Here is a 14179-nt window from a genome sequence, read left to right on the forward strand (position 1 = left end):
TCACCTGTACCAAAACGGGTGTCAACCGTATGAACGGTTATCGGATCGCATGGTCGAAACCGGGCCATGTGCTAGATCGAAACATTTAAACAGGGCTATCCTCATTGTTTTTCCTAACAAGGACAATGTTGCGTCCGGCCACTTTGTATAACCCATAGGAGTTAAGTCTCCCGACCGACACACTTGCTGATATGTTCAGAAGTTGTAGTCCAGACCAGCTGTAGGTTAACGAACAGTCTTGAAAAGTCTTCTCTAACACCGGCTGGAAATCCACCAGGCCTCAGCATCAAACAGGGAGCTGGTGGTCAGACTTATCTCGATGATGGAGATCTGTCTCGTAAAACGGGGGGACACCATGTATACACAAAATGTCAGTGATTTATCAGATCCCCGGAAGGATGATCTCCTTAAAGATTAATCAGCTTTTAAGACTGATGAACCTCAATCTTCATGATTGATTTAACAGATTAGATGGTTACCTTATGACAATCGATGATATCTGGACGTAATGTAGTATCCTCCTAAGCTACATTATTTTCTTACCAGAATCATTACAATGTTAGGTACTTGTTGGAGGCTTGGCTTTACTAATTGCGGGGTAGCCCATGCGTTGTCTTGGCACACATGTTTGATTGTCATATTTTTAGTGCTCGGCTCCCACTTGATTCCCAATTTCTTTGAAGATTATATATTATGGCTCGAGATTCTCGACCGCATTATTATGGTATGCTATTCAAGACAATATTTAGCTACTTTGTTCATTTAATTGCTTGAGGTTTGGGAAGTTAATTTTGGGGGAATGCAAGTGGGAGGCATGGTTGATATCTACTCCAAAATCGTGCCCACGCTAGTTGTTGTTTTGTTAGTTGTTCGTTTGGTTCTACATTCACGTTTGAAGAGGGTATAGTTCGAGATTTTGTTCGAGTTCAGTTGCTTGAGGACAAGCAAAACTCTAGTGTGGGGTGGTTTGATATCGCATATTTTATACACGTTTTCCTTAGCGATATCGATCACAGTTTAGTCCTTTCGGATGTGATTTGGCGTTTATTTTGTTAATATGGAGAACGTTCGAGTTTGAAGAGCAAATTGTAGAAGAGTTACGTTTTATGGAGTTTTTGAGGTATTATGTTAATCAATTATTATTATTGGTGCTTCGAGGTTGGAAATGTGAAGTACATGTTTGGTATTGTGGTTTTGAATTAGTTTAAGTGAGGAAAAAGAGAAAAACAAACGAGATGTCAGGTTTAACCTTAGGCCGCGGCAAGATGCTTAAAGGCGCGACGTTTGCCTTGTTTCAAGATCAGGAGAAGTTTTAAAGGAGTCCCAGTTCATGTGTATTACCGCGGCGTGATAGGTATTGGCCGCGGCGCGGCAATGGCTCGGCCAGATGATTTCGCGAGGTATTTAAAGCCCAAAAAAATACCCTAATGGGGATATCTCATTCCCAGACGATTTGCAGTAGCTCTAAGACGAAAAAGGATGATTTTTTGGGGAATCCCAAGATCATTCTAACGCATCAATCATTACGGGAACGTGCTTCAATTCGTTCATCACTCAAGATTCATTCATCTATTAGGTTAATCTATTTATTTCAAACAATGAATTCATCTTTTATTTTGATTGTGATTTTGGTTTTAGCCATGATTGTTGGCTAATTATTTAATGTTTGTCTAGACTAATAACCGAGGTTTTGGACGTTTATTTGAATTATCAAGGATTTTATGCATGTTAATTTGGTTTTGATTAAAAGACAAATTCTTGTTCATGTTTACATGATTGCTCTCAATTGATTATTGTGTATGTTTGATCAAGGGAACCCTAGGTTAATTTAACACTTTAATTTACAACTAGTTTGTCTTAAGTAGTTGTTTGCTAAACCGGACCAATGGGGTAAATTAAGTAAAGACTAGTAAATTGGATAGGAATGAATTGTGTAAGCGAACGTAAGCACAATTGTTAATCGAATACTAAGTTAGTTAATTAGTTGAACACAAATAATAAGGTCTTAAGTGCAAGGGAACCCTATACTGTGTAATTAGAGTTTGGGTGGTCGTTAAGAGAACTCTTGATGACCCGTTTGGTTAATTTGCATGCATAGATGAGATAAACGATCTTAATAACACGAACATCCATTACCAAGGGTAAAAGGTCTAAATGAACATTTTTGTTTAAATTGAATACAAATCTATCTTTATTATTTGTAAAGTCCTAGCGCATAAACAAAAAGGAACAAAAATACTGTTTATACGGATCTTAATAACACGAACATCCATTACCAAGGGTAAAAGGTCTAAATGAACATTTTTGTTTAAATTGAATACAAATCTATCTTTATTATTTGTTAAGTCCTAGCGCATAAACAAAAAGGAACAAAAATACTGTTTATACTTTTATAAACCATTTCTTGATTCGGCTAATAGTTAAATAGCCAAAACTACAAAAACTAGTAATTTCATTAGATTTCTAGATTAAGTAGTTTAATTACTTGTAGTTATAATTTTAAATTGATACAAAAACTTTCCTTGGAACGAACTTTGGACTTTACCAAATCATACTAGTACACGATCGGGTACACTGCCCGTTAGTGTGTTTAATCAATTAAATCGGTATTTTCCACTGATAAATTATATACGCGATTTAACACATCAATGGTAGTAACCATGTCTTCTAAGTTATTTGTCAATGATGGAAAGGAATTTTAGAGTGGTGGTGAACTTGTTTTAAAGGGGTGAAAAAGGATAATGTAGTCTTTTTAAAGACTTTTATTCGGAATTTCGGAAAACATGAGATAAATAGGAGTGTTGATATTTTTGAGAAGCACTTTTGAACTTTTCTCGTTTGGAGTGATAAGCATTTGTGGTCAAGTTCTTCTTCGGCGTTTCTCTTTATAAGTTCTGATCTTTTTTTCAGAACATTGAATTTTTTTATTTTTATTTTCTTTTTTTGGAGATTTTATCTCGAGAAACTTTCTGCCGGTAAACTTTTTCAAGACCTTTGCCATGATACATGAGAGGTTTATAACATTGGGTTTTCGGAAGGAATCTCATTTTATAGATTTTTCGATTGATAGTAAAGATGATGGAAATGATGGGTTGGTAGAAGTGGTGAAGGTGTGAAAGGCTTATTTTGACAAATGGCTAGCTCTTCTGATTATAAATCACATTTTGTTACTTGGAAATGCAGATCTAGAGTAAGTTCTGATTCTGAGTACAGACATCAGCACTCTCAACGAAAAATAGTGAAGCATTAAAGATGAATGCTCATGGTCTTATAATCAATTTAGGTCGATAATGCCTAGTCATGCAATGCTCTATTAGAGATTCGGTTCGTCCCAACAAGATTTCTACCTTACTTAAGCCTTAATTTTATTTAAAAACGTTTCAGGTTTTTGAAAGGACTTTTTCGAAAAGGTTTTCTCTTGTTAAAAAATTTAAATGTGGCTTAAGAACTCGGAATCTTTGTAATGGGTTATTTAATATAGCATAAAAAGATTATACCAACATCCCACACTTAGACGAACATTGTCCTCAAAGTGCCTAGTGTATCCCACACTTAGGAGTTTTAATTAAAGATTTGGGAATATTTGTCTAGTGTTTATTTGCGTTGGAATTCCACACTTAGTGATAGGCTAGGATGTGGCATAATTAAAATTTGAGCTAGTAACGAGGAGAAAAGAGTACCCCCAGCAGATGGTCGTGGTTACTTGCAAAGAAACTGGCTGGCAGGTTGTTTCAGCAATCTTGGAAGTTACGTCCTTTATTGATCGGCTCATTTGTCATCCTTTATTCTTCTACTCTACTTTATTGCACGGGTTGCCTCCCGAGAAGCACTTTTGTTTAAGGTCGTTGGCTCGACCGTAATGATGTCTAAAAAGCAGTCATTCCCCCCTGGTAGTTGTAATTGTCGTGTTCTCAGTAGAATGTAAGTCTCGGTGGATAAATCCTGAGAAAGTGTCGGACCAAAAGTGGTAGCAGATCTGGTACTTCTCTTGAAGATCTTCTGAAGGAGAGATAATGTGTGGTTTTGGCTCGTGACAAATCTTGAAGTCCAATGAGAATATGATCTTTGGCTCTGCTGAGTGACCCATGAATATCAATCATTGAGGCAGTGTTGGTGGTGATCACTTCTCTGATAGGATGTTCATTTTGGAGGTCTTCAAATAGTGTCAGAAATTGTATCTTCGGTATCTCAAAATCTTCTGAACGGTGATCTCCACAGTAGGAGTCTGTGGCTTTGCACAAATTTATCAAGAGACGAAGCTGAAAAGAAGTGAAAAGCAGCCCTGACCCAAGCATTAATGTCACCGTCTTAGAGTATATCTCCCGACATCCAGCTTTGAATATGAAACTAGGATCCGTGGATTCGTGGAAGATACGTGCTATCTGCTTCGTAATATAGGTGGCAATGTTGTCTCGGTCTAGTTCAAGATGTGAAAATGGATTGTTGGGTCTTACTTCTTCCACTAATACGTCTCGTAACTCCTTGATAATCAGATTATCATGGTGATCAATTGTTACGTAAATCACTAGCATGTCTGGTGTGCTTTCAAAATTATCTCTTTCCAAGAGAGCGAAGAGGCTGTAAATATCTTCGATCATTTGCAAGTAAGAGTGATAATTCGGGTGTCTGGTGAAAAGATCCATATGTTTCCGGATGAGAGTCAGTGGTGCACGTTGGTTTGCTGAGAACGGAAGTGCAAATCCGGCTAAGGCGTTGTAAACCTTAGAGTAAATGATCTTCTGATCTCGACGAAATCTTTTCACAAGAATAGTGCGAACCACTGAATTGTGCTCTCGTTGCCTTTCTTCATGGTAGATATGATCATGAAAAGTATTGATAAAGTCTTGAATGTGCCCTTCTAAGATTTCAACATCATCGTCTCCTTTCTGTAGATAGAGGTTGTATTCATCTTCGATAGACTTGATCCGTTCCTTTAAGTGTAGAGTGAAATCAATTGTTGATGTACGGATGGCTTCGAGAATATCTTCAAATTCATTGGTGTCATTGATGAAAGTTATCATGTCGGCGTGATTAGATATGACCGAAATATGATCTGAAGAAGAGTCCGGCTCCTCCTGATCTGGTTCGGGTGGAGAATATGAATCATCCAGAATGTCTTCATGTTGCCCTTCCTCGTCATCATCGGTATAACTTTCTTCTGTGGATTCATCTAATGAACAGGATTCTTCAGTATTCTGATGCTTCATTTCAACACTTGCAGGGTCAATCTCAATATCTTTAATCTCGGCCTTATCTGTCTTCTTCTTGAAACGAATGATTAAACTGTGATCCTCCATCTCGAGCCTCATTAATTCTTCGTGACGTTCCAAGCTTGGAGAGGGTATTATCACAGTTTTTTTTTACGTCTCCCATTTCCTCTTCCTCCTCAGATTCTTCCTCTTCCTCTATTTCTTCTAGGCTCCTCTTCTTCCATTTCTGGATCGTCGGTAGATTGTTACTCGACACCCATCTCGATACCATTGGCTGGTGGTGGAGACTCATCATAGGAAGTGATCCGTCCGGTGGAAATAGAGAGCATCCCTGCCTGTCCAGAAAGATCGGTAGGTCGGTCAATTTTGAAGGTAACGCTCTCCCCATGTGATCACAAGATCAAGGTTTGATTGTACACATCAATGACAGTCCTAGCCGTGTTCATGAAAGGTCTTCCTAACACTATTGGCGTGTGTAGGTCTTCTTTAATGTCCATCACTACAAAATCCATAGGATGCAAGAATTTTTCGACTTTCACCAAAACGTTCTCAACTATGCCCTTAGGATATCGAATTGTGTGATCGGCAAGCTGGATTGTCATTTTGGTTGGTGATAAGTATCCGAATTCTAATCTCTAGTAAAGAGAGTAGGGGATTAGGTTGACACTTGCTCTTAAATCTGCTAGCGCATGAATGGTTCCAGATTGGTAGATTGAACACGTGAAAATGAATCGGCACGTATCTTCTAGCTTTTGCGGTAGAGAGTTTCTGAGCAATGTCGAGCATTCTTCACTCAGTGGGATTTTGTTGGAATCTGGTATCCTTACCTTGGCAGAGAGAAGCCTCCGGATGTGTCTCTTCTGGTTGGGAACTTTGGACATGGTGTCCAGGAATCTTCCATCAAGTTTGTAGGTATCAAGCTTGGATGGTTCTTCCTATAGCCTCCCAGGGTAAGGTACACAAAATGGATTTGTAGTGGACAACTTCTGAGTATATGTCAACTTGTTCTTGAGCCTAACTAACCTTCTTCGTGGTTCTCCATCTGGGATTATGGAATCCATTTTCTTAGCTTCCTCTTTGTAGGGATTTTGGATAGTATTACTAGGTAACCTTCCCTAGGGTCGGGTTTCAAGACGTTGTGATAACTGTCCGAACTGCGTTTCTAGACTTTTGAGCAGAGCCAGCTGATTTCTTATTAGTATCTCTGTCTGGTCTTGTCTAGATGCAGTTCTCTGATTTAGGTATTGTTGTCCTTGAACGAACTGAGTCAACTGATCATCAGTCCTGAGAGCAAGGTTGGTTACTTTCGTAATTTCGGTGGTTGAGGAAGTTTCCTCAGCTGGTGGACCAGTGAGTGGAAGTGGTTGATCGTAGGTCAATTGAGATTGTTGGGGTGGATAAGGTGGGTAACGATAGTGAAAAGGCTGGTTGTTTCTTTGAAATTCGTTAACCCTAGGTTGTTGATTGAATTCGGGATTTGATTGACGAGCTGGGTATTGAACGTAACAGACTGAACCGTCAGGGTATTCGTACTCGACTTGATATTCTTCAGTGGGTTACAGGTTGGTACAATTAACACAGGCCTGAACCTGGTTAACCTGCTGCGGTTGCGTCTTCAATTCTTCGAGTTATTTGGTAAGAGAATCCATCTTATCCGTGAGGGATTTTATGGCCTATGTTTGATTGTTAAGTGCGGAGAGTGGGGCAGATGATGAAGTTGTTTCACCACTGTTCCAGTCATGATGATGCATTGTCTTGTTTTTGAGCATGCTTTGTCTACGATTTGGTTCATTAGATTTCCTTTAGCTGCTGCATCGATCATCGTCCTATGATTTACCGTAAGACCATTGTAGAAGGTACATATTTGGGCTGACCGTTCAAACTGGTGATTAGGGCATTTCTTCAGTAGGGTTTTAAATTGCTCCCATGCAGTGTAAAGAGATTCATCATAACTTTGTTTAATGTTAATGATGTCATTCTTAAGCTTGGTTTGTTTAGAAGGAGGGAAGTATTTGGTTAGGAATTTAGTAGCCATCTCCGTCCATGACGTGATGGAATCTTTTTCCAATTCTTCAAACCATGTTTGTGCATGATGAGTGAGAGAATAGGGGAACAAGTATAGCCTGACTATATCTTGTCCTATCCCTGGCTGTTTGTAGGAGTTCGAAAGAGATATGAATTTATCAAGCTAAGATTTAGGATTGTCATTCGGTAACCCATGAAATTGACAGCTATTTTGGATAAGTTGTATAATGTGATGCTTTAACTTGAACGAGTGTCCTTGAATCTCTAGGAATCTGATCGGTCCTCCTCGACCTTCAATCGAGGGTTTGGTGTTTTCTGCTAAAGTAACACGTAACGCCATTCGATTTCTGATTCGTTCTTCTTTGCGTGCTTTGGAGATTATTGCGTCTGAATCAGGTACGAATAACAACGGCCCTGGTCTAGATCGCGTTTGGGTCATACACTTGGTATGCCTTTTTGTTTTTAAATTTTATGGTAGAAAAGCTAAGTTCCTAATTTAATCTAAGGTAATCTAAAGCAATCTTAATCTAAGGTAATCTAAGGTAATCTAATGTAATTATCGTAAGTTTAAATATGTTTTTGGTTCTTGCTACTGATTCCCTGGTATTCGATAACAGAGCTTTGCACGAACTATTCAACAAACCAAGTGGCCAGGGCGACTACGGAGAGGCAGGATCCTTTTGGTCCCAATATAATTGGAGACTGTTCGGAAAATTCAACAACCAAGTTCGTGTATAATTGTCTGTCTTAGACACCACTAAATGCTTGTGAATGAGTTTGATAAAAGTAGTATTATCAGATATCAGTTCCCCGGCAGCAGAGCCAAAAACGTGACTCCACCTAATATGACCGAAACGGACAGTTTTGTTTATGCGGTGTCGTCAGGCCGCAAGACATCAGAATCAGCTTCCAAGAGGGGGAGTTAATAGTTTTAAATTTATATTTAGCTGGGCCTAAATCGTACTACTCCTTATTATAAGTAAGGGAAGTATGACATAGAGTCGTATTTTTAAGATATCAGTAGAATCGAACCTATAGTTAAAGCTTAAGATAATCCTAAAGTGAAGGAGTAGTGGTTTGTTACCTAATTTTGGATTTTCTAGTTTATAAGATAAAGTAAAGTAAATGCGATAAAATTTGTAATTCATATAAGGTTAAAACAAGTGCATACTATGGTTTCATCATTTACTTTGCCGACATTACGGAATGTTGGCGCATGAATAGGCAGTAACCTTGTATTCATTACACTGGTCCCAAACGCCCCTGTCATAAGACATGTCACTGGGTAATGCTTTAGGCTTGAAGATTCTGAATAGACAGCAACATCCCTTACCCCCGACACCCGTGCAGTCTGACTACGTATTAACATTTCACTAAGGTCTAAACTTTCTTAAGCATAATAGAGTACAGGGTTTCCCGTATCCGAGAGACGTGATGTGTTTTGATACTTTCGTTAATGATTGGGTTTAAAAAAATAGTTAGGCCCTTAAAAGAGTTCAACCATAAAGAACACCATGGCCAAGTCAGGTTTGACTTCCATGAACACGTTCGGTTATCCTAACGGTCCAATCCGTTATGTGTTTAAACAAACAGTTCCTTAAGTAACTACGAATCCCTCAAGCGGGGTACAATGCTTGAGATCGCGTTATGGTGAAGTGTACTGATATGAGAAAAACACACCTAATCTTATTATAGTATACTTACGAATTTGTCCACAGGGAGCAACGTTTAGGATTTGAAAGCTATTAATTATTCTTAAGATTTAAGTTGTAAAATGGGGGTTTTGATTAAAAACTAATTAAAACAAAGAAAGAAAATACGAATTCAATAGATAAAGGGGTATTCACTTAGATTTAATTCCCTAGGATCCGGATTGCTTTTATTAAGAATAATGTTATTAAATCCCTAAGTATAACTCTTGTTAACCAAGTTCATTAATCAATTAGTAAGATAAGTTGTCGTCCCTAACTTAGATACTAATTCTATCATGAGAGTGTCGGTTTTTCACGTTGGTCTCCCATACGCTTCTGAAGAACACAATCAATCAATATTAACTACTCGCGATAATGATTCAGTTGAAGGGTAAATGGTGTCCCTATTTGGGCGTCACAATTACCTACTCACTTGATAAGATTAATTACTAATCTAATTACACCGGTCTCCCGTATGTAATTCAACTTATCTATTTATTTCTCAATAACCTAGATAAATTAATTGATCCAGTAACTCTCGTTACATCAACCAACAAATTAGTAATCAATGGGATCAATTAATGGGAGTAATTAAGAATCACAATCAAAAGTAATTATCAATACATATAAAAGATCAAGCAATCTTTCACCTAGGTTCAATCATCTAAGCAAATACTAGAAATTTAGCTACTAATAATGATAATCAAAGCACACAAGCAAAGAGATAAACAATAATCAACCATTGTAAAGATTAAAATAAAAGACAAGAGTTTACCAATGATTAACAATTTGAAATCCTAGTGTTTAGATGCTCTAAAATACCTTAGAAAGCTCAAAAATTCGTAACCCTAACTATAAAATTCGTAAAACAAAAACTGATTACCCTAAGAAGGGTTAAAAACGCGTATTTATACTAAACCCAAAAACTGAAGTCGGCCATCTAATCTTGTGGTCGCATTAAGCAAATCGCGACCGCGAGTCTTCTCTAAAATCGCGACCGCATCTCTTCAAATCGCGACCACAAGAATTTACTTCTCAGATTTCTGAACTTCTGTTAACAAATTGCGAACACGAGAATTTTATCACGGGAAAAGACCAAATTCACGGCCGCATCAAGGTATCTTGCGACCGCGAGATTCACCATTCTGATCAGTATTTTTCTGTTTCAATTTAATACTTTGACACTTCATTTCGGCTTGCAATTTCTTCTCGAAAACACTCAAACATTTGACCAAATATCTTCCAACACGTAATAACTCTTCGAATCATCTCGTAGGAACACAAAAAATCAAACTTTAACATTTCCTTCACCATTTCTTCAAATTATAACAAAAAAACAAATAAAAACTAACCGTTATTGCGAGTAAGAATATGTATAAACGAAGAAATATCAAAATTCCCCACACTTGAACCTTGCTTGTCCTCAACCAAGTCTATCTTCAAATAATATTGACTCGAAAAAAGATAAATAAACTCGAACAAATCTTCAATAGTAATAGAATCAAAACATACCGATATCGTCTTCAAAGATCATTAACTCCATATCGTGTAGTCTTCAACAAAATTAGTGCAAGGCTCAAGTCTTCAATCAAATACCATCAACATTCAACCATGATTCAAGCCTAAGTCTACCCAAAACAACCATTCCCCGGTCAAAGTCAACTCCATCTTCTAAAAGGTCATCAATCATCAAGTATATAATTTTCATAACTCAAACTTTGACCTCTTTGACTTTGACCAATTACGTAGGATTCGCGGGATAGCCATCAACTCACCAAAATACCAATCAAAATAATCCTCAAGATCGTTAACAATTTACTCAATTTCACCAAAATAAGTTCAAGGTGTCAATAAATATATACCATAAGTTAAAATCACCATGGAAATCATAAAAACTAACCAAAATGAGTAAGACCATAAACCTCATAAAAATTACCATCCGCCAAGGAGACTATTGCGTAATAAGTGAATGCCTCTAAAAATATGTTCTTCTAATCAACCCGCGATGGCTATCCCTCTTCCACCTCCATGCCCTCAAAACACCAATAGTTGTCAATTCCAAATATAATCATCAATTCCAAATTTGGGTTAAGGTGGGTGCACCAAAGCTAGGGGACTGGGTACCCCTATCTTTATTGGTCAATCCAGGCTCAGGATGACCGGTACTCATCAAGCTTTCTATCACAACTCTATGGTTTCTCTTATAGTAGGGCGAAAGCATTGACGGAGGTTCGTGGAATTAGGGCCCCACGTGGCTAAATAAGAGGTCCATCAATTTCAAAATTTGGCGGATTTTGAATTCCTTGACGAGCAGTTGTGAGCCACTCTGGAGTGTTAAAGATGAAACCTTCAACACCCGGCTAGGAAGACTTCACTTCCTAAAAAGAATCACACTTAACTTGTAAGACTTTTACTTACAAGCTTGAAACACAATAAGATTTGGAAGACTTTACTTCCAAGTTTAGTATTTTGAAACTCAACTTAACTTGCAAGACTTTACTTACAAGTTTTGAAAGACTTTACTTCCTAAAAACAACATGGGAGGACTCGATTCTCCTGGAAGTGTTTAAACACTTGTTAATTTTATTTAAGGTCCTTTGACACCACTTCCCACGTATTTAGCTTTTATGCTAGTTTTAAGAAAATGTTGGAAGAAGATACTACATTCCCGTATTTTAAAGGTTACCATGGCTTTTGGCCATGGCGTGCGTTGTCTAAGCAAATGCTAGCATGAAGCCATTGCTCTTACATAAAAAGACAGCATAGTTGAAGCTCAAGGCTCCTCTTCCCACAGTACGATACATCGGTGTAATACATCGTGAAATGAAGCATTAACTAATGTCAGTATGAAATGATGTGGATTAGGAAGTCTCCCACACCAAGTAAAACGGGCATTCGGAAGACTTGACTTCCTTTATGGATGGACTTGAATCATCCTACAATTTTGGGTTTTTATACCTTAGAAGGCATTGTTCCCTTATTACACACACACTCACACAAAAGAAAATGCAAAACACCAACACCATGAGGTACCTGCACAATTTAACTTACAAAGGTGATAACATTTGCTTCATTAAATAACTACGTTTGGCCTTTGAATGAGTCAAAAATTTTAAATATCCCCAATTTTTCAACAATTTAGACAAAAATAAGACTGGAGCCAAGTGCATTACATCCACGAGAATTCATATCTCTCCCCCCACACTTAAGATCATGTAATGCCCTCATTTACATGAAATCAGATAAATCAAATATAAAATCGATAGGATAATAGAGTGAATGGGAAAAAACATAACCGGTTGTAGAGCAACATAATCGCGAAACAGAGTTACAGACGGCTCTGCACTGACGACCATTCCTCGATTGTCATCACATTATGTACCTGCAATGATTACACAAGAACAAAACTCAAAAAGGAAATATTTTTGGAATTTTGGTTTTTTTTTCAATTTTTTAGGATTTTTTAGTTTTAAAACACACGCAATATACAAATTTTACAAAGATATAAATTGTGCAAGTTTATTAACGAGTCTTGCACTAGACTCCAACTTCTCCTCAACTGATGCTCGGATGGTGGGTTCCCTCTTTCAAACTATGGGAATCTCCACTTTCGAAACCATTACCGATCATACTTATCAACCAATCATTCGTGGCCCTTGACTCCCTAGTCAGTTCCCTCAACTTTTCCTTCTCTTTTTAAAATAAATTGGAAATTAACCGGAGTCTTAATTGCTCATCTTTCTCATTCAGCGCTTTCTTAACCCGCCCGAATAACCTTCTCATAGACCTATCAACAACACTATCATCGGGCGTTTTAACCACGGGTTTTTCTCTAACAACACCACCCCCACACTTAGGATCCTTACTAGTCTCAGTTTTTTGACATTATCAATTTCACTAGTCAGGACACTCACAGAATCAACGGGTGTGGGCGGTGGTTTAACACTAAACTTTGTTTGAAAACTTAAAGTTTTACCTCTATCCCTAAAAATTAGTTTACACGTTCTCCAGTCAGTTAATGCACCTGCAATTTCTAAAAATGGTCTACCAAAAACAATCGGTACAACCTTATCCTCTGGCATATCAACAACCACAAAATCCGCTGGGAACTCTAATTCACCTATTTTAACCACCAAATTTTCAGGAATCCCTAAGAGTTTACTAATTGACTGGTTAACTAATCTAACTCCAGTTTTAGTCAACTTAAGCTCATTCAAACCCAAACGTAAATAAACAGATAACGGCATAAGATTGATACTCGCACCTGAATCAGTTAAACACTTAAAAATTTCAGAGTCATCAATCCTACAGGGCACCATGAATGGTCCGGGATCACTTAGCTTTGGCGGCAAATCACTCTTCTTCAAAATAGCAGCACATTCCGCTTCAAGAAACGCGAAGGATGCCTGCTCATGATCACCCTTCTTCGCCATTAAATCTTTCAAAAATTTCCCATAATTGGGCATACCTGCTAAAACATCAACCAATGGTACATGCACACAAATATTATCATTAGTATTAATAGGCTTACAAACAGTGTCCTTTGGTTTCTCGAATGGAATAGCTCTCGGATATGGAATAGGCGGCTTCTACACTTTCAACTTAGGTGACGGTTTCACCTCTTCTTCCACTTTAATCTCATCAACACTAAACTCAGGAGACTCGGTAGTCTCCACACTCTTAATTTCTGACTCTTGATTAGCCCAACTCGAAGAACTCCCCGTCATCAGACTCATCAAGTGTTTACCATAGGCGGGAGTTATATCACTAACTCTAATCCAACCGTCTGTACCATTATGAGTATAAGTCGGTATAACCTCATCGGATTCATAACCCTCAAAACTAGAAACAGCATTCACCAGCGAATAAGGAGAAAGTTGAGGATCTTTATTCTTCACATCACTTCGGTTGTTATTAGTCAAAATTGTTCGAGGCGGCCCATTGACATTCGGATTAGCTTGTGTACTTGAAGGGAGAGCACCCGGTGGTTTCTCCGTTATTGATTGAGCTATACGCCCCACATCCCGTTCCAAATTCTTAATCGAGGCCTGCTGACTTCTCACTTGCTGTTTTGTTGATTTACTATCTTGCCTCAAAGCCGTGATGATTTCATCTGTCTTTATTATAAAACCCCGCAATATCTCCTCTAGTAAAGGACCCTTATCCATATACGACTGATTCTGATTTCGATTAATGAACCCGATGGTCCGTTCCTTTCGATTAACGACTGATTCTGATTTCGAAGCATTTTAC

At 38.0% G+C, this 14179-nt stretch overlaps 1 protein-coding gene across 1 annotated transcript; it reads right to left on the bottom strand.

The window, feature by feature from the left end:
- Positions 1-12254: 12254 nt before the first annotated feature.
- LOC139849202 (uncharacterized) lies at positions 12255-13359 on the bottom strand. Its single transcript, XM_071838863.1, has 2 exons — positions 12841-13359; positions 12255-12308 (listed from the first exon to the last, which is right to left on the bottom strand). The coding sequence occupies exons 1-2, from the start codon at positions 13357-13359 to the stop codon at positions 12255-12257; spliced, it is 573 nt and encodes a 190-aa protein (XP_071694964.1).
- Between the last annotated feature and the right edge of the window lie 820 nt (positions 13360-14179).

This window comes from Rutidosis leptorrhynchoides, chromosome 5 (assembly GCF_046630445.1).
Source record: "Rutidosis leptorrhynchoides isolate AG116_Rl617_1_P2 chromosome 5, CSIRO_AGI_Rlap_v1, whole genome shotgun sequence".
Lineage (NCBI taxonomy): Eukaryota > Viridiplantae > Streptophyta > Magnoliopsida > Asterales > Asteraceae > Rutidosis > Rutidosis leptorrhynchoides.

Excerpts from the sequence above, each read along its gene's own strand:
- LOC139849202 (XM_071838863.1), bottom strand. The coding sequence starts at position 13,359 with ATGGCGAAGAAGGGTGATCATGAGCAGGCATCCTTCGCGTTTCTTGAA. Across the intron at positions 12,309-12,840 it reads CGCCCACACCCGTTGATTCT|GTACATAATGTGATGACAAT; the intron begins GTGAGTGTCCTG and ends TAATCATTGCAG.